At 36.6% G+C, this 22,073-nt stretch overlaps 1 protein-coding gene across 1 annotated transcript in view; it reads right to left on the reverse strand.

The window, feature by feature from the left end:
- Positions 1–22,073, reverse strand: part of RFC1 (replication factor C subunit 1) — a 77,746-nt gene that overhangs the window by 27,276 nt on the left and 28,397 nt on the right. The window contains exons 5-7 of the mRNA XM_004764011.3: positions 5,409–5,641; positions 4,305–4,382; positions 1,072–1,149 (exon numbers count right to left, since the gene is read on the reverse strand). Of these exons, the coding sequence (XP_004764068.2) occupies positions 1,072–1,149; positions 4,305–4,382; positions 5,409–5,641 (389 nt within the window). The remainder of the gene's footprint in view (positions 1–1,071; positions 1,150–4,304; positions 4,383–5,408; positions 5,642–22,073) is intronic.

Raw genomic sequence — 22,073 nt, forward strand, 5'->3', positions numbered from 1 at the left:
CCTTCCAAAGCAAGAAGACAATACAATAAATTTTTATTCATTCATCCCTATACCTTCTGAGAAAAATGAAGCATTTTTTTTCTTATGTTTAACTTTACAGGTGAAGAAACTGATGAAAAGTTATAAAAAATACATCTATAAAAAATTATCACAGTTGTTTCCAACTTGTGAGAATGGAAGACTTGCTTCTGTTTCTTTCATCTCGATTCTCAAATTGTTAGTTAGTATTACACAACTAAAAACTAAAATCTAAACCCAAAAGACTAAACTAAAAAAACAATCAGAGCACTTTCTCAAGAGAGGAAAAAAAAAATCCACTCTCTCCACTGCTCTTCAAATCTCCATTTTACAAAGAAGTCACAAACTGGGATGCATAACACAGTATTTTTTTTTTTTTTGATAACTATAACTTGAATGCCTTTGGGAGAGTAAGGCTTTTCCAAATGACAAAGTCCCCCCAACTCTTTACTGTCTTATACCCCTCCTTCTGTAAAATCTTTTAAAATAGTCAGATATTGATACATATTAACAGAATATGATTCAATGGAAACAAGGCCAATTTTTTGGAGATGAAGTGATTAAAAAAAAACAAAAAACACCAATGCTTTTAAAGATTTCCCAAAATATACTCATTATTATTTGAGACTGTCCTAACACAGATCTTAAAGTGACCTAACTAGAAACAGCAAAACTGTGCTCCCAAAAAGACAGTAATTAACATTAAAGTTATTAACCTTTACGTTCCTTAGAAACCTTTGTAAGTGTTATTCTCCAAACGAGTACATAAGAACCCATTTGTGACAGAGAAAGTAAAAGTTATAATTCATTGTTTTGTGAAGGAAGGGTGTGGCTGGCTTTGTCTCGATCAACCTTCCTTTAGCAAGGATAAGTTTCTTGATGAGCTTCTTCAAAAACATTTTTATAGATTTTATAGATTAAAATAATTTAGCTTCTTTCTAGAAGAGTGACTCATGATTGTATCTCCAGAGCCTAGAATACACAGGTATGAAAGGGAACCCTGATCTGCAGTGTATACTCCGAGTGCAAATAATCAGCCTGGTGAAACATTACCTTTTTGGTCTTGGGTTCTTCGTCCAACATGGCTAATGTTCTGGCAAACTCTTCATCTTCATGCAGCTGTCTCTCCAGCTGTAAAAAGTATCAACAGAATAAAAGTTGCTTTTTTTCTTTCTGTAAATTGAAGTTTTTAAGTGCTTGAGTCATGATACTTAGAAGAAACTGGAAAAAACATTTTCCAGAAAGTATGACATTCTTCTCCTTAATATTAATAGTTCACAAAATCACAGGTTTGCTTCATTAAGCCAAATTAGATTTCAGAACAATTTATTTCTAGTTTTATAGGTGAAACAGACAAATTGAGCATATTTTTGGTCACATTTCTCACTTATAAAGCTCAAAGTCTATAGCTTATTTCTTAACAGTCCCAATACAACACTTACAGATCTCTTACTTCTGTTTATTTTGAACTCTACAAAGAGCTCTCAAAAGAATCTCACCCTAACAGAAAAACAACAGGCTGAAGGGCACACACAAAAAAAGTAAGAAATCAAGAAAACTATATTTTCTTTGTACACAATATTCAAATGTAACTACCACTTATAATCATCAAATTCTAATTTTCAATCACCAATTCAAATGTATCTGTTCTGACTTCTTAAAATTTAAATCATCATATCAGAAGTTTTCCTAACATGGCTAATGTAACACACAGATACTATAATTACATTGTTGTTATTTCTAGTGTTTTCATTTGCAGTAAAATGTAGCTTTTCCAGAAAAGAATGTGTAGCAGTGGAATACAGTTCTCACTTACAAACTAACTGGTGTTCTGCCCCCTGATAAAATGGCTTAATGTAACAGCAAACAAAAGCCTCCCTATATTATTCAAACAAAGGAAAGAACCTCCAAATCCATCCAAACCAAAAGAAAAGGCTTGGAAATTGGCATATACCTGATGAGAACACAGTAACCAAGCATTTTCTTGTTTTTTCTAAAATGAACTTGAGCTACACAGAGCCATAAGCAAGCCAGACAGATGCACATTAATACATTCTGTTGCCTAATATATACTCACCATAACTGAGCTACATATCTAACACTGTAAACAGTATGAAAGATCTTCATCATCGAAAAGTCTTTCAAACTCTAAACCTCCAATTGCCCGGCAAGGATTCCTAGTTGAACTCTACACCATTTTTCCAAAATTTCACACTACATAGTATCCTTCTAGTAAAAAGGATCTGAGAAGCCAGAACAGAAGAAATGTAAATGGCACCAGAGTTCATGTAATTTACTGTAATCAAGTAAGATGGAAAAGATTTTGAAAACACGAACTACAGACTGTCAAAGTGATAAAATGTGATCAGATATAGTTCAGAAAACTGGACACTGTTCTCTCACAATATTTACTAAGAGGCTTTTCTATGCCAAGCCCCGAAATAAGCAACTGATGTCACAAAGGTTGAGTGAAACATAAACAGCCCGCACGAGGGGAGCTTAAAGCCTCCAAGGAGGGAAACACATAAATAGCAATTATAATGCATGTTTAAAAAATGGGGTGCGACTCAGGATGTAGGAGGGGTTTCTAATACAGTTTAAGAAGTATGAGAAAGTGATCCCTACGCTCATGAACAGGAAGGGGGGGTTGTTCAGTCATCAGGTCTGGATCCTCTGACAGAGACAAACACTCCTCCCTGAAATATATTTTCATTTTGCTTCCAGAAAATACCAAGCTTTCCTCATTTCCCTACTTCACTAGCCACTTTCTTAAATCTCCTTCGTTGGATCATCCTTTTCCTCCTCCTGACCTCTACATGTTAACAGAACCCTAGAGTTCAATCTTGAGACTTCTTTTCTGCTTACATACTATCCCCTGATCTCATCCAGTTACACTGGTTTCCAATACCATTCAACTGCTAATGTCCCCAAATACACATCTTCAGTTTAGAACCCCCTCCCCGACTCTGCACCCTGCCCTGGACCCCCAGCTCCAGATTCCTCTATGTAAACACCTACTCTGCACCTCCATTTTGAAACCTATTAGACATCTCAAACTCAACATGTCCAAAACCTAATTCTTTTCTTTGTAGCAGTCTTCACCTTAAAAAATGATATCACCATTTATCCAGTTGCTCAAGCCAAAGAACATGGAGTCATCTTTGCATCTTCTTTCCCTCATACCTTATACCCAATCTGTCAGCAACAACTGCAAGTCTGCACCTTCAAAGCACGTACAGATTACAACCACTTCTCACCATCCCTTCCATTACCATCAAGGTACAAGCCAACATCTCCTCTCACCTACATAACCATAACAGTCACCAAACTAATCTGCCTTTTTTTTTTTTTTAACTAATCTGCTTTTGATCTTGCCACACCATGGTTTATTAGCCTCCCAGCAGCCAGAATAATTTCCTTTTAAGATCCATAAAATCACGTCACTTCCATATTCAACCATTCCAATGGCTTCTTATTTTACAGAGACCAAAATCCAAAATCCTTACTATTCCAAGTCCTTTTGGTAGGTTCCAGAGACTCGTCATGATTTACAGGATTTCCAAATTCATCAAACTCAAATGTTTCTCCCTGAAGAAAAGCATTTGCTTTTCTGTTTAGAGGAAATCTTCCTCCAGGTAGTCAGCCCCAAGGCCCACCATTATCATTTCATTTTGTTCCCCAATGTCACTTCCTCAGTGGGGCATTCCTAACCCCTCTTTTTAAAACGAACACTCATAACCCCACTAATCATCCCCAAAACTATCTATCCATCCCTTTACTTTTCTTCACAGCATTTATAATGACCTGATATTTTTTTTAACTGCAGTATCCTTAACAACACCTAGCGAGAACGTGCCATGCACTCAGTAATGCTTGGTATTTGTTGAATGAATATAACAGGTTTACCACTCACAAGAGAGCACTCTGGAATAGATCTAGGGATCATGAGCATACACACAGAACTTAGAGTCACAGGAGTGGACTGAAATTGCCCATAGTGAAAAGAAAATGGATATGACCAAATTAAATTGTTTTAACTATACTAAAAAAAGGCTTCCATTCAAAGAAATCTAACAATAAATTTTTAAGTAAGTATCCCCTGCTCTGACCATTTATCTTTTACATAAATCTAGATTTTTATATATTAGATTTTAACTTATTCTACACACAACTCTTACAGTAAGAGTCAATCCATAATTAAACTAGAACATTCCAAGTGTCTGCCTGAGTAGACTAAACAGCAAGGTACAAAAGTTGTTAATGATACTTAAATAAAATGCCAATACCTCTGCATCCTCATCAAGTTGCATTTGCTTGGCAATGGCTTCATCATTTAATCTGGAATCATCTGCATTTTGTGAAGGCTATATTTCAAAGAAAATCAAGCAAGATCAGCATAAACCTTAAATTAAAAATTAGGTGCTTTTTCTTGACTGTAGCTTATTAAATACACCAATGAGAGAGAAGTTTATGCTATAAAATAGTCTCAGTGCACACCAGCCAGAAGTTAGGTTCACATCTATTCCCTGACCATACTCAATTTCCTAATGAGCAAATATCCTACAAACAGATGGTTCTCACTTAATTCTACAGAAATGTTCAAAAGTACCCCCAAAGAGACCTGTAGATCAACATCCTGGCCTTAGAAATAGTCCAGAACTTTGAAAAACCAGTACATGTGAATGGTCACTTTATCCTATGGAGGCACTAATGAAATCAACAAACACACACCATTGGGCAGGGTTGAATTCAGGAGATTACTTTCACTGTAACTTATCTCTATTTGTTTTCTAAATGTTCAGAAAAAAATAAATCCAACTTCAGCCAAAGTAAAAAGGTCAAAAGTATAACAGGTAAGCCCTATTTGTAAGTTATATACTTATGACCTATTTGGGAACAAGCTTATCATTTAATTTGGTCTGGCTGAGATCAGTGGTAAAGTGAGTTTGCATTCTAAGTATTTAAACTCTAAGAATTACAATCTATCCTTGTGATTTAAATTATCTTTTCCCACTTTCAAATATTAAAAAAAAAATGTGCAGGGGCACATGGATGGCTCTGTTGGTCATGATGCCAGTGGGGTCCTGGGATCGAGCCCCACATCAGGCTCCCACTCAGTGAGGAGTCTGCTTCTCCCTCTCCCTCTGCCTGCTACTCCCCTGCTTGTGCTTTGTCAAATAAATAAATAAAATCTTAGAAAAAAAAATTAAATGTGCAATATTCTAACTTCCTCATCCTCTAAAATTATGGCAATATTTTTTATCATAATCATAGGAAAATTATTTTCATTAATAAAATATGTTGACCTATTTTTAACATCTGAATTTCTATTAATGTAACAGTGAGTGGGTACAAATCTGAACATTCTTGCTTGCCTGTTAAACACTCACCTCTTTTCTTTTGCTTGCTACCATCTTCTTCTCTGATCTTTGGACACTTCCAGTTCCAAAATAATCAAGCACTGACGTGGGGGTAAGTTTTATTGGTGATAAAGGTTTATTCTTGGTCTTAGTGTTTTCTTCATTCTTTTTCATGTGTGATGCTCCAAGATAACTATTTGTAGATCTTCCATTCTCTTTCGATTTAGAGGCTGCTTTCTTACACATAAAATCATCTTCTTCATCTTAAATGGAATATAACCAAATACTGTGATAAAACATCGATTCTAATTATATAAAGCAACAACTTCCCCAGATTTATAAAAAGCAAACGAAAGCTACAGAATGCTGATTTCTTTTCTTCCTATTTCTTGAATTCAACACTCATCCCCACATCGACCAGTATCACAGATATAATAAACAATTTCCGCCAATTACCACCCAGAGTACACAAATATATTTATTTATGCATGTATTCGACGAACAGTTAGAGAATCCATTATGTGCTGACACTGAGGACAGAGCAGTGAATAAAAAGGACAAAATCCCTGATCCCATGAAGCTTGGAGTCTAGAAGAAGAAAAAGATAAGAGAAGTAAACAAATACATGCTGTCAAGTTGTAATTGCTATAAGGAAAAAGTAAAATAGGAAGAAGGAATTAAAGAGCAACGAGGGGTGCTCTTTCAGTTATGGTGGTCAGGGAAAGCCGCTCTGATGAGCACCGAAGACCGCTCGGACAACGGCAACTGCAAGCGCAGAAGCATAAATATGAGTGTGCTTGGCGGTCATCGTGACTGCAGCACAATGAAGGGGCTACAGCACTAGAGTTAAGGTGACAGAGGTAGGAGCCAAATTATGTGGGACTCTCTAGGTCATGGAAAGAATGTTAGTTTCTATTTAGAATGGGAACCCACTGAAAAATTTTTAACAGAGTATTAAGTGATCCAACTTAAGTCCTATTCTTTGGAGAACACACTGTCAAGAGGTAAAGCACATGCAGGAACACCATGCTGAAAGCTAATGCTGTTCCAGGAGAAGTGCTGATGCCTTGGACGAGGTGGCATTTGCAGAGGTGGCAAGAAGTCCGGCTACATATGAAGGTGGACTGTCCAGCAATACCTGCCCCTTGATTTAAGACTTTTTAAGCATTTGTTTTGTTACATTTTATCTTTCTTAAAAGTTCCCATTAAACATCTGATTTTAAAAGTTTTTCCAAGCCCTCTAGACTTTCTAATGCTTAGATACCACAGTGTACCTCAAAAGGATCTAAATAAACTTTGTTTTGGTTTGGTTCAGTGATTCACAAGATAGAACGCTCTTTGTGTTGGCCTAATAACCAAAGAAATCTAATAAAAAGAAAAATCTACAAGGCAATTGTGAAGACTAGGTCAGTGGGAATGAAGGGGGTCGCTTTATAAATCTGGTGAGCAAGGCCACGTAGGAGTGAGTCACTTCCTCTCAAGTCTGCCCTCAATGAACCAAGACCATTTGCCGGGCACTGTGCTATTCCTCTCTGGTTGTCATCTCAAAGAGCAAAGTACCTAAGATATGTAAAAATCAAAAAGCATGTAGTCTTACCTTCTAATATCATGTTAAAATGGAACTATAAACTTTACAAAGTGTAACCCTTACAGGTTTCTGATTACTAAACATAGAAAGTAATGCACCACTTAAAGCAAATTTACTACAAATGAACTGTTCCTTCCCTACAAATTCCCAAAGATTTTACACCTCAGGCTACCTACCTTCCAAGGGCCTGCAATAGTCATGGATAAATCTCTAAGATGATTCCACACTCCTTGCCACCAACAACTGGACCAGGAGTGGGCACTTATCAAGATGGGAGTCAATCTTACCCTTGATCAGTTTGCCGAACTAACATGCTTAAACTAAGACACTAAAGATTCATTCCTGCCTTCACTGAGAAATGACAACGGCTTAACAAATTCCATTTTGCTTATTAAGCTAGGTTTTTTTTTTTTTACAGTAAGCAGGTTTTAAACCACAACCAAAAGATTTTAATTAAAGCATATTTGTTTTATTTATCTTCAACATGTTCAATCTACCTTCACGGTTAAAATAAAAATTCATTCGTAAATCTTCCTAAGTACATTGATGGTTTGATGTCCTTACCAGATTTCAGTTTAACCACTATTAACCAGAGTCAGCCAACAGACTAGGTTCAGTCACTCATATATCTGTTCTCCCTATCTGACAATCTGTCTCTGTGTCTGATTCGGATGGTTTTACAAAGGAGAGGTGACGTGATCACCATTCCACCTAAGTACAACAGCCAGGAAAATCACCCTTAATAATCCTAATAACCATTAAGAATATAATCTGAAACTCTTTTCCTTTTCTGTAAGATAACATAATTAATTATTATCTTACAGAAACCCAAATAATATTTTTAATTTATGGCTGGTTTATTTTAAATCCCTAGACTCAGTTAAGCTGAGACCTAGCTCAGCAAACTGTTCTACTTAGTAGTCAAAAAAACATTATGCAAAGTACCCTAAAAGAAGATTCAAAACAAGATCAACACTGCTGATATCCTGGCTAGAATTAAAAACAAAACAAAACAAACACAGAACCGGAACCTGCTAAGTATAGATAACCAATACATCTCCTTAGGCAGTAAGTGCAAAATTAAAAATATATCCCAGTGTATGTAAGATAAGGCTCCTAATCTTATCTGAGAGCTTATTAAATTTTACAATTTTCACGTGGTTTCAGTTCAACAACTCTATTTCTTTTCTTTTTTTTTTTAATTTTAAGATTTTATTTGTTTATTTGCCAGAGAGAGAGAGAGAGAACATAAGCAGGGGGAGTGGGAGAATGAAAATCAAGCTCCCCACAGAGCAGAGAGCCCGATGTGGGACTCAATCCCAGGACCCTGGGATCATGACCTGAGCTGAAGGCAGACACTTAAGGAAATGAGCCACCCGGGCATCCCATCAACAACTCTTATTTCTGGGCAGGAGGGATTATCTTAATGATAAAAGAACAAAATTACTGGGATGCCTGGGTGGCTCAGTCAGTTGGGTATCTGCCTTCACCTCGGGTCATGGTCTCAGGGTCCTGGGATGGAGTCCTGCATGGGGCTCCCTGCTCGGTGGGGAGCATGCTTCTCCCTTTCCCTCTGCTGCTCCACCTGCTTGTGTGCTCTCTCTCTCTCTGACAAGTGAATAAATAAAATCTTAAAAAAAAAAAAGAACAAAACTACATTGTCTCTGCAAAATGAGAGTTCTCTACAAGTTTGCCCCCCGCCACTTAAAAAATGCCAAGAGAAGTAACATTCCATTTCCACTATACCCAGCCATACTTACAAACAGTATGACAGAAAACCCCAGAACTAAATAAATGGACCAAGTCAGTCACTGTTTTTCTGTTACAGTTCTTCTCTAATTACTCGAGAACTTCTGTCTCTGGAACTTCAGACAAGATCAATCACTGCCATTTGGTGTAGGCTAAGAAAGGGAAACAGTATTGCAGATACTTGCAATCCCTAGTTTAACAAATCTCCAGCAATCTCAGAAGTATTTTACAGGTGACAGGCTAACATGAAACTTAGTGAGACCAAACAATTCTAAGATTATCACATTAAGAAGACTGTTGGCAAGTGGTAAGGAAACAGAACCTTCAAACACATAACAGGCAATGACAGCAAATTTTTAAAAATCCTTACAGGGGAAGATTTTGCAATATGTACTGAAACCTTACATACAGCAACTCCACTTCTAAGAATTTAAACAAAACAAAATAAATGAACAAGCACACAAAGATGTATGTATCAAAATGCTTATCACCACATTTGTTCACTCAAAATTATAGAGAACAGCCTACAGGAGGACAAGAAAAAATAAAGGGAAAATTAAGTGACTAATATGGTTTAGGCAAAAAATACAGCCTCAACTTTGACAGTGGCACCAAGCAGAGGTAAGTGAATAGCATTTATACGATGGGAAAACAAATAACTTAAGTATCTATTGTTATGTTCAACCACACAATGGAATTCTATGAAATGGAAAATCGTAATATATATCCATACTTACTGACATCTTCATATGTTTACTATGTGATAAAACAGGTGACATAACAGGATGTTTAATGACACATTTATATCTACATATATTTATTTATAGATATACTTTTAAATTCACATTTAAATCTAAATTAAATGGATAGATGATGGGTGATTTTTTTTCATCTATATATTACACTTCTCTCTTTTTAACCTTGATCTAATATTTTAGAATAAATTGACCATCTTCTAGAAACTCTCTGACCCCCTGGCTTTCTGAGACAGAAAAGGCTTGGCTTTAGTTTTCTCCTTTCCACCTTCCTTTGTTTAGTTCTTTTTTTTTTTCTTAAGATATTTATTTATTTGGCAGAGAGATCACAAGTAGGCAGAGAGAGTCAGGCAGGGGGAGGGGGGAAGCAGGCTCCCCGATGAGCAGAGAGCCTGACGCGGGGCTCGATCCCAGTACCCTGAGATCATGACCTGAGCTGAAGGCAGAGGCTGTTTACTTCTTTCATTGTTTATCAGCATCTCTGCTTATTCGGTCACCCGCTTCAGAGAGTTCATGCTATCTTTTTATCTAATTGCTACTAATAGTAGTTATTATTATCAAGCATTAAACTGCCCGTCAGGTATACTCTACCATATTCTTTCTAATGCATTATCTTTAGTCAACTAATTCCCTCTCTCATCCAATGCACAGACCCCATTTTCTACATTCCTGACAAACACGTAACAATGTCATTCAACATGATCTCCCCTTTCTTTAATGACTGGCACTACTGTACTCTAAGAATTTCAAAGGTTTTCCTTGTATTAAGCCAAAATACTCCCCTGTGAATTTCACCTATTTTCCTTAATCCATCCTTTTTCACAATGACCATCTGAAGATTGATCTCATTTCTTCCTTTGGTCCTTGTCCATATAAATGGTTAAAACAGTTCAAGCCATTCACCATTTGGGTTATTGGGAAGATTAGATTTTTTCAAAGCAAAGTGCCCAGTATAGCACCTGACCATGTTTTAACAGATATTCAATAAATAATAAAGTAGTAATCTCTAATGAAAACACTGAACCAGAATTCCAGAAAACTAAAATTCTAACCTGACTTCAACTGACTATTTTTTTTTTATTTTTAAGTAATCTCTACACCCACCACAGGATTCAAACTCACAGCCCCGAGGATCAAGAGTCACATGCGCCACCAACTGTGTCAACCAGGCATCCCTATTTTAATTATCTGGGCTTCACTGTCCTCCTCGGCAAAATGTTCAACCAGACAAATTCTCAAGATTTTCCTTTCTATAATTTTGGGAATCTATGGATAGTTTTACAGATTTTTAAATTATGTTCCATATTGGTGAGAATATGATATTTGTTCTAATATAGACACTGATTATGAAAACATAAACTAGTATGAATTTCCAGAAAGCAATTTGGCAAAATATACATAGAGCCTTAAAGATGTTCATAACCTTTAGCCTAGTAATTCTTGGAGATAATCTTGGAGGTACTCACAAATATTTGTATACAAACACATTCATCACACTATTAGAAACATGAAAAATGTAAGCAACAGAAACAATCAAAATTGGGGAAGAGCTATATAAATGGTGCCCTAACCATACAGTGGATCCATGCAGTTATTAAAAATTAATCCCAAATTTCAAAGTTCAAAAATATTATGCAAACAGTAACATTAAGCTGGCAAAAAAACAAACAAACAAACAAAACCATCATTTTATTCTTTTAGGTTAGTCTTAACATTATAGGTATAAATGTCACCCCTAAAAGGGAATCTTCTTTTTCATGAGTATTCTCTACTAGAGATCTCTTTATAACAGTGGAGGGTAATGGAGCCTTTCTCTGAATGTTTGGCTTAGAATACATGAATTTAAACTTAATGTCTTCAAGCTATAGATCCAAAGATGTACTATAACCCAAACACAGACTAATTTTTAAGCATTTTCATAATTTCTGAGTAAAAATGGAATTACACATGAATTCTCAAAAAAAAAAAAAGAAAGTATTCTGCATAAAATTTCAACTATGTTTATCCTGTCCTGAGCTAAAAACTGCATACAAGGCCCCTTCTCTGCTAACCGCAAAATAAATAGCTCTCCAGGCCCCTTGGAAAGTAGGAGCAATTCAAGAGAAACAGTTATGAAAAGAGAAAAAAAAGACTGGCTCACTTGATCTGACACTTATTTAGTACTCCATGATTTATGCATATCCCCACACTGCTAACAGTTATGGGGAAAACAAACACTAAAAAAGTAAACTCATGATCCTCCTAAGCACAGAGATACTTCTTATAAATACAGAGGGTTTCATTAAGGAGAATATAGAAAAATATGGGGTTCTATAAAGTTGCAGACCTATCTGAAAGCATTCTGTCATCTTGCCTTATAAAACCAGAAAACCTGAAGAAAGCAGTAGTCCTATCATCTTTGTACTATGACTTCTGAACTGGCTGTCTTAAAACTCCTTTTGCCCTTAATATTTCAAAGGCTATACCAATACATGGTGGAAAAAGAAGGCTGAGGAGGCCAAAGACAAGAACAATGCAATCAGCTGCTTGCAGAAGACAGTCATTTAACAGGTGTTGCTGTGACCATCCTCATGTAAAATAAATATTTTAAGATCCTACACAGTGTGTAGAAATGAAACACTGCAGATAAAGTTATGGCTGTTTTTCCTTTTTAACATTCATTCTTATTTTTAATGAGCCCAAATTTGTTCCTGCACTGTCAGAAGCCAAAGGCAAACTATGTTCTCTTCTCCCCAGAAACGTATAATACAATAATGATAAAGAGATCTAAGTCCAATTTCTAAGACCTAGTTGAAAATCATGGGCAATTGAACACTCAGAATCTCCCTCCAGGATATGTCTCCTTATAAAAACACCATTTATTTTTATTTATACACAACATAACCTCAAATGTGGTAACAATCACCAGTAAACTAGCATTATCCAACATACAGCAGAGGAACTGCCTGGGAGAGAAGATTGCTTTGCCACTCTGAGTTAGATACATTCCTTTATTTAGAAAGGATAACAAATGAAAGAGAAAGAAAATAGTCTGCAGGTCCATACAGAAATCTACTTACAAGCCAAAAAGGAAAAAATATATAATTATGGAGTTCACCCTGCTGAGCATTTAGAATTCTGATTTTCTCTCCTTCGGTTTGGAACACACAGAAACCAAATTAATGGAGATCATGCTAAAGAAATCTGGTTACAGAGATTAAAAATAATTTATTTAGCAACAACTAGTCAAAAACTAAAAAGGGACTCTGAGTTTTTAGAGCCTTTTTCCTACCAAGTTCCTTTTCAATACATCCTTGGGTCAAAAACCCAAAATGTCATTTTGGTTTTGGAAGCAGAGATAGTTTTATACATATGCCAAGTCTTCAATAAATATTTGTTAGTTAACTAGATGGAAGAGAAACTAAACATACCATCCTTACACCATTTATGTGGTGCATCTAATATTCTGCGCTTCAGTATGATTAAATAAAACCACTGAGATTGCTCATCTTTAATCAAGAAATTAAGAGAGCTCATGGCTCAGTACCAATAAATCCTCTCAGAATCAAACAGAGTTCATGATCTCTTTTTTTTTTAAAGATTTTATTTATTTATTTATTTATTTGACAGGACAGAGAGATCAGAAGTAGTGAGAGAGGCAGGCAGAGAGAGAAGAGGAAGCAGGCTCCCCACTGAGCAGAGAGCCCAATGCGGGGCTCGATCCCAGGACCCTGGGATCATGTCCTGAGCCGAAGGCAGAGGCCTTAACCCACTGAGCCACCCAGGCGCCCCCATGATATCTTTAAATAAACCCATTTTATAATCTGTGAGGCCTAGTGAGGTGAGTAATGATAAATAAGAGAGAAAGTACTGGCTTGTGCTGGGATGTTCCCTACCACACAGGTGCCAAGTCCCCACCAGAGCCCAAGGAACGGGTCCGTGAAAAGCCACAGCTGGCTTCAATTACTAAGAAACCATTAACAGGGAAGGAGAAAGTGGAACATTTTACAAATACTTTCCTTGCCTCTATCTCCACTGGCTCTCACAGAGAAAGAAGAGCAGGCGGGGAAGGGGGAGGCTTGGACAGTAGAACACAGGTACATCACACACAGCTTCTTACAATTCTTAGGTAAGAAACAGGCACCAGAAGGAAACCTGACTCGCCCAAAGAGTAAAGGGAGTGGTTCGGCAGTGTAATTCCCGGCTTTGGTCACATTCCACCTCCCCACACAGAAGAGGAGGTAACAAAACTGTCTTAGTATTAAAGCCAAGTATAAATCCCCTGTATATTATTAGTATTTAATTATATTTTCCTAATACAATCTTATTTCCTTGGCATTCTGGAATACGATCCAGTGTCTCCCATAGTTTCTCAAGTAAAATATGTGTCACAGGAACAAACAATAGTCTGTTCATTTTCAAAGGTGCTTCACAACCTCAATAGTCATTCCAGATACTCTGGTGCTCCATTATCTTCAGGTCTCATAATATGCATTACTAAAAGAGGCCTGAAGAACAAACCACTGGGCAAAAAGCATCTAGGTAAGCATCACTGGGTAAAAAAGCATCTAGCTCTTATAAAGATGTTTCAGTTAATGTGAATTTATGAATAAAATTGCTAAAGCAGTATCAGTGACTCTGAATCATCTGTACAAGGAAGAAGCCTCTAAAAATTAAAATGAGAAATGGAATCCTCATTGCTGAAAAGAGAAAGGCAAATCCCCAACCGAGAACAATAGAAGAGGAGAGGTTTGGTGACAATTCTGTGCAGTAACATCAAGAACAAGTCAAAAGGAATATTCGACAGAAGATGGAGATCACCAGGAATAAACAATGCCGACTTAAGTGCTTCTTTATTCTAGAAGTTACAGCACTAGCAGATGAAACGAATCTAGAAACAAGGGCTATCTGGAATTCAACAAAACATTCACCAAATTCTTTTCTCATAGGGCAAGGTGGGGTTCTTCAACCTCTCCATTACTGACCATTTTGAGCCAAATAATGCTTCTGAAGGGAGCTCTCCTGCACACCATACGATGTTTCGCATCATCTCTAGCCTCTACCAACTAAACGCCATAGCACCTGCCAGCTGTGATGACCACAAATGTCTCCAGACACTGCCAAAGGTTCTGTGAGAGGCAAGTCACCCTTGATTGAGAAGCACTGATTTACGGCAAGATGAAGAAATACAGGTGATTATTAAGATCCCTAAATAACTGAACCACCATTCGTGAGAAACAGAAAAGCTATATCCAAGGTGCTGATAATAGATCATGTCAATTTCAGAAAAGGTTTATTTACCTCTTAATACTAAATAATTTTACCAATGCTTCTCAAAGGAATTCAAAAATATGTTTATCAAATTTGTAGAAGTATGAAATCAGATGATACGGAAAAACAAGTACATGAGGAACATCCAAAGACGACTGCACAGTTAAACTTGGTGCAACTTTAGAATGAAAATTGTTTCCTCAAGCTTTCTGTAAGTCATCACTAATACTAGGTAGATTTGAAGATCAAATCTGATGTATATGAAATATAAGCCATATAATAATGCTATTCCAGGGGCAACTGGGTGGCTCAGTGGGTTGGGCCGCTGCCTTCGGCTCGGGTCATGATCTCAGGGTCCTGGGATCGAGTCCTGCATCAGGCTCTCTGCTCAGCAGGGAGCCTGCTTCCTCCTCTTTCTCTGCCTGCCTCTCTGCCTACTTGTGATCTCTCTCTGTCAAATAAATAAATAAAATCTTTAAAAAAATAATAATAATAATGCTATTCCATTCCATGAAGTCAGTAGAAATGTTTTAGAAAAAAAATGTATAGTCATACACAAGATGAAATTTATTCTATTATTATAGTAGAATTCTCCCCGCCTCTTACTCTGGACACAGATTTTCAAATAAAGAGACTCCTATGTAGAAGATCCCATAATTAAGAAAGTATGAGCTATGGGGGTACCTGGGGGCTCAGTCAGTTAAGCATGAAATTGGTTTCAGCTCAGATTATGATCTCAGGGTCAGGAAACTGAACCCCAAATCTGACTCCATGCTCAGTGTAGGGTCTACTTGAGATTCTCCCTCTCCCTCTACTCCTCCCCCAGCCTTGTGTGTTCTCTCTCTAAAATGAATAAATCTTTTTAAAATGTTTCTTCATTATATATATGTATATGAGCTATAAACTAGGTAGTATTAATTATGTAAATCTGTAAAAGTTTATAAGTTGAATTTTTAAAATAGATTTTCTCTTTCTATAGTAGGTTAGAAAGTAAAGAATAATGCATATGAAACAGTGCTATTGATTTCCAAGCTCCCACATTGTTCTCTTTATCTAGTACACACAGTACCTAAATCTCCATGTTAAATTCTTCCAAACCTTTCACATTTATCTCAAACTTCTCTCTCCACCAGGAAATGTTTCCTGAACCTCCAAAATAAAACTTACATCTCCCATGCCTCAATATCCTTAGAAAATATTTTGCCACTGTTAATTTTTCTTATATAAAAGATTTATCTCCCAATGAACTCTAAGTCCTTGAAGACAAGACTATGCTTTATTCTTTTATCTGTTTCATAGATTATTCAGTACACTATCATGTACATAGAGTGTACACATGATGTTTACTGAATAAATAATCGAGGATTTAATACTGCTAAGTATTGTTAAATAAATGACTGGATCAGGATACAAAGCCTGGAATCTAGCAAAATAAAAATACAAGAGCTCAGGGCACCTGGGTGGCTAAGTCAGGTAAGCGTCAAACTCCTGATTTTGGCTCAAGTAATGTCTCAGGGTCATGAGACGGAGCCCAGCATCAGGCTCCACATTGGGCATGTCATCTGCTTGGGATTCTGGCTCCCTCTTCCTCCATCTCTCCCCCAACCACATGGGCATGTGCGCCTTCTCTCTTTCTCAAATAAATAACTTTTTAAATTAAAAAAAAAAAGATATGAGTTTCTTTCAGGAAAAAATTAGTAAAGGTAGGTGTAAAGTCCCCCTTTTCTGGACCTGAAAACTGGGTAAGACCTGATTTAATAGTAGCGTGTTCAAAAAATATATTATTAGTGGCGCTTTGATCCATAACACAGTAACAGTCAAAGAGAAAATACAAATGCTGCTGGCAGAGGTGCAGGTGGATCTTTCATAAGAGCACAATGCCCAGAAGCAGAAACTGGAAGCCCTATCTATTCTTCATAATATAGATAGGTAAAATACATCTTAAAATGGGGGACGCCGGGGTGGCTCAGTTGGTTAAGTGGCTGCCTTCCGCTCGGGTCATAATTCCAGCGTCTTGGGATGGAGTCACACATCGGGCTTCTTGCTTGGCAGGGAGTCTGCTTCTCCCTCTGCCCCTGCCTGCCATTCCGCCTGCCTGTGCTCACTCTTTCGCTCTCTCGCTCTCTCTCACAAATAAATAAATAAAATCTTAAAAAAAAAATCTTAAAATGAACCTCAAGAAATACCATTTTCTTTTAAGTGATCAGATTTTTCATCGTGAATCGCCCATTTATTGTTAAATGTATCATATTGCAATGAAACATAAACAGGTATGTGAACATATCAATAATCCAATATCCAAAATAAGAACATGAAAAAAATGGAATGCATACTGTTAGATTCCATATAGAAGTTTAAAAGAATGAGACAGGAATCCTTCTTTATTGAAGCAAAGAGGCAGAAGCTGAGGAAGAGCAAGGAGAGAGACAAAGAAAGGAGGGAAAGGAGGCAGGGAAAGAGGAAGTCAAAGACATTGGATTATGAAAAAGCAAGCTACAGAAATTTTATAATAAAATGCCATTCAAATAAAATGTGTGTGTCTGTGTGTATGTGTATATACACGTACACATACATGAATGTGTGTATATACATTTTTATTTATATAGACTACCTAAGGCAAAAGGAATCGATGAGGGAATAAAAAATTTTCATCTGGGGCACCCGGGTGGCTCAGTGGGTTAAAGCCTCTGCCTTCGGCTCAGGTCATGGTCCCAGGGTCCTGGGATCCAGCCCGGCATCGGGCTCTCTGCTTAGCAGGGAGCCTGCTTCCTCCTCTCTCTCTGCCTGCCTCTCTGCCTACTTGTGATCTCTGTCTGTAAAAATAAATAAATAAAATCTTTTTAAAAAAATTTTTTTTCATCTGAATTGTTTACTTCGTTTTCAGCGAGAATGTCTTACTTTCAGTGTTAATGTGTTACTTTTAGTGTTAAATGTGTTACTTAGGCAAGTTAAAATAATATTAATATTATATAATAATAATAATATAATATAAACCTAAACTCTCATCCCCCAAAATGATAAATTTAGTTTCTTTTATAGAGTCTTAATGCAGAAATCAATATTAATTTTTGAACAAGTATAATCAAAGAAATGTAATACATAGTTCTTAGTTTCCTCTCACTTCAAAGAAATTTTCAGGCTTAATCACTCTAGTTTCCCTGAAAACATCTAAGAAACGTTCTCTCTACTATACATAAGCTTTCCCCATTCGTCTGGTAAGCAAAACCATATGCCTCTAAAAATCAGTGAAAGAGAATGTTACACACACATCCTCAGCAATACTTCTACTTTTTTCCCAAGTCACAGGTAGCTAACATTACATAAACTGGAGAACACAACATTCCCAATTTTTTCCAATTTAACACCGCAAAAACAATTATAACCTCAAGAGCACTGTCTCTGGAATTATGTGCTCAATTAAAATTACCAGCCATAAACAACTTTTAAACAGGGGGAAACCCCCATTATTCTCAACCAAACACCAGCCCCTGATGAAACTGCCTAATAAAAGGTCATCTTTGCCAAACAAAACTCAAGGTCTCTCACTTCATTAAACAGCTAAAAGTAAATATATTTACCCAGTACAACAAGTATTTGGGTTTTTACCAACCTACAAGAACATTTTACTAGAGTCAGTGGTTAGCTATGAAGATGTTTACAAGCCATTTTTTTCCTTTCCTTAAATTTGAGAGATTAATGTAATTAAAGTACTTTAAAAATAATAGAAGACATTTAATAAAAGTGATAATGAAAAATAAATCACAGAGCTAAACAATAAGCCTAAAGATCTGTATAATATAGCCTAAAGAAGTATATAATAATATAAACAAAAGCACTTGAATGAAGTAGGTTATTTTCCAAAATAAGGTTATTTCCTAAATTTTTCTTGTTGTTTATAAAATCTTGTGCAACCAGAAAAAAATGTGATCTACATAGAGTTTTAAATTTTCTCATAACCATATATTAAAAAAGTAAAAAAGAAACAAGCAAAATTAATTTTAACAAAAATTTTTATTCAACCCAATATATTCAAATTATTGCCATTTCAACATATCATCAATATTAAAAAATTATTAATAAGATAATTTACTTCTTTTTCATACTAACCCTCTGAAATCTGTCCTTTACACTGTCAGTTTGGGCTTGTCGAATTTCAAGTGCTCAACAGCCACAATAGCTGCCCTATTGGACAGTGCACATCTGCAACATCAGTGGGTCAAATTCAATTTCTCAATTTCTGAAGCACAGTTACATGATCAACAGAAAGTCCTAAGTACTTAAGCAAAAATCAAATGTCTTCAGCATAGTCTTTAAAGGCAGATGTAGGGACACAACAAAATTGAAATGTAAACCTAAGAGTTAATATTTATTTAGCATTTATTATATGCCTGACCCTGTTTTAAATGCTTTTCAAGGATTATCTCATTTGATCATCACAAAGTCCTCTGATGTAGGTACTAATAATAAACCCATTTCACAAATGAGGAAACTAAAACATGGGGAAGATAAATGAAGGTTGACCCAATCAGCCTGAATTAAGAGCTCGTGTTCTTAAACACTACAAATACTATACTACAAGAAAAGTACCAAACAAAAAATGACTCATAAAAAATAAAATACGGTGTTTCTTTTGTTATTTTTTTTAAAGATTTTTTATTTATTTATTTGACACAGAGAGAGATCACAAGTAGGCAGAGAGGCAGGCAGAGAGAGAGGAAGGCAGGCTCACCGCTGAGCAGAGAGCCCAGTGTGGGGCTCGATCCCAGGACCCTGAGATCATGACCTGAGCTGAAGGCAGAGGCTTTAACCCACTGAGCCTCCCAGGCACCCTGTTATTTTTTTTTTAAGACTTCATTTATTTTCGAGAGAGAGCATGAGCCAGGACAGGGCGGGGTGGGGGGGTGGAAGGGGAGAGAGCCCAAAGTAGAGCTGCCCAGGACCCTAAATCATGACCTGAGCCAAGGGCAGATGTTTAACCAATTAAGCCAACCAGGTGCCCCTGTTTTTTCATTATTAACAGGTTTTTAAAACTGAATCATTGTCATATAATCCTTTTCCACAAGAAGACTCCAATCTCCCAATCAACAATGCAATTTTAGGTTAGAATTTTTTTTTAAATTATTATTACCACAAATACTGTATTTAACTTGATACTAGTAATATAAATATTTACATTTATAATGTGAATATTTATTCATGACCCACTACTGAAAAACTAGTTTCAGATTTAAAAAAAAAAAAACTAAATCATTTTTAAGACAAAAGAATTTTCCAGCTTATTAATTTCAAGAAGCTGCACCTTTCTTAAAACTCTTTCTGTATCTGATTTGCTTTATGTATCTGACTTGCTGATATGGACTCCTTTATAACAGTTCATTCCCTTACAGAGGGAAGAAAAAGTTTATTTTTCATCCCATGCACCTGTGATTTCAAGGAATAAAAAAACTATGAGGCCATAAACACAGGTAAGAAAAGAACTAGCTTTTCTCTATCTAGAACCCTGTATCTTAATTGTAAGAAAAAACAGAAAATTGTAATTAATACTGAACATCCTATTAGATACATTGCACCCCAAGATTTTCAGCTACAATAAGGGGGACAATGGTTACTTTCCCAAGTACGTGCCACCAGCAGAACGACATAAACATTGATCATGTTCACAGAAATTGCAGATAAAGTGTTGGATATCTTTTCAGAAAATAACATTCAAAAATACCTGGTCTGAAATAAACGATCCCATGTTAAAGAAAATCTGTGATCAGAGCTTAAATCGTCTGACCCTTCTGTGTACCTAAAATCACAAGATAAGGATAGCCAACTGATCCACAGTTGAAGGCCACGGCTGTCTACACACTAACTTTGATGTTTCCAGGGTGTCACTGCAAAGCTTGATCACACCACCTTCAGTTCCATAACAAACCTATCACCATACTGTTCCTAGTATCCCTCCCACATATTCAAAACTTCACAAAGGTGGCCAGATCTCATAGGGGGATCTCTTAATAGAAGAGTGCATTTGCACAATGTGCCTGAGCAGATATTTAGCAATAGAACAAAAAGGTTAAAAAGTCAGTCTGCCTCTGCCATAATGAAGAAATATCTCAGCTTACCAAAAAGTTTACAGAAAATATGTTCATATCACCTACATTTTGGTTTTGATCATTTGTACAATTTTATCAAATAAACGTCTCTGAGAACCTACAAAGCTCATGTGTGGGCTTCCTCTGTTTTGCTCTTTTTCCTCTGGACTGCCTATTTTTATATGCTTCAGGCACTGGGTCTAGCCCTTTCCTCTGCATTATTCCAGTAAGTCTCCACAACAAACCTATTCAATTAGTGTCACTGCTTTGTAAAAGGTGAAGCAGACTCAAAGAGCTGTCAGATGGGAACCAAGGATGGAACCTCAGGTAGGGCTTCTGACCTTCCAGGCTCAGGTTCCTCCTACAACACAAGGACTTCCTTTCCTGTTTCACTCCCTACTTACCCACCCATGTATCCATCACAAGTACCTGCACACTCTCAAGTAACAGCCCATACGTGGAAGTAAAGTTTGATTGTTACTTGTATCTCTGAAAACTTTGACCTATAACTGCAAATTCCAATAATACTAAAAATCTTAGAGGTGAACTGTATATTGCAATAAAGCTGCTCCTGGAAAAAACAAAAACAAAAACAAAAAACAAGGAGCACCTGGCTGCCTTAGTTGGTAGTGCATGAGACTCTGGATCTCAAGGCTGTGAGTTCAAGCCCCATGTCAGGTGTACAGATTACTTAAAAATTAAAAGAAAATAAGGACATCTGGGTGGCTCAGTGGGTTAAGCCTCTGCCTTCAGCTCAGGTCATGATCCCATGGTCCTGGGACTAGAGGTCCCATCCGGCTCCTTGCTCAGCAGAGAACCTGCTTCTCCCTCTGCCTGCCACCCCCCGCTTGTTCTCTCTCTCTCTCTGTCTCTCTCTAGCAAATAAATAAATAAAACCTCTTTTAAAAATAAATAAAAATATTCAAAAATTTTTTCAAATAACAACAAAAAACTTTAAACATGCTAATGACAATTCTCCAACTATGCTAATAATATGCTAATGACCAACTATGTTTGGTCATCCAAACACCTATTTGTAATTCACTTCCCAAGAACATTTATATCAGTTCCCTACTATTGTAAACTTTTTACGTTTCTTATCACTTCACTCCCAGTAAATGCCTCGACTTCCCTCTTTACAATTTCTATATTCTCCAGCCCACCCTCAACACTAGCAATCCAACTATCACCCTTCAGTACTATTTTCAACATTCCACAACTCCCTTCAAAAACTTTCATGGTTTCCTCTTCCCTGCTATGTTAAGGCTAAATT

This window comes from Mustela putorius, unplaced genomic scaffold (genome assembly GCF_011764305.1).
Source record: "Mustela putorius furo isolate JIRA1106 unplaced genomic scaffold, ASM1176430v1.1 tig00000083_pilon_pilon_pilon, whole genome shotgun sequence".
NCBI lineage: Eukaryota > Metazoa > Chordata > Mammalia > Carnivora > Mustelidae > Mustela > Mustela putorius.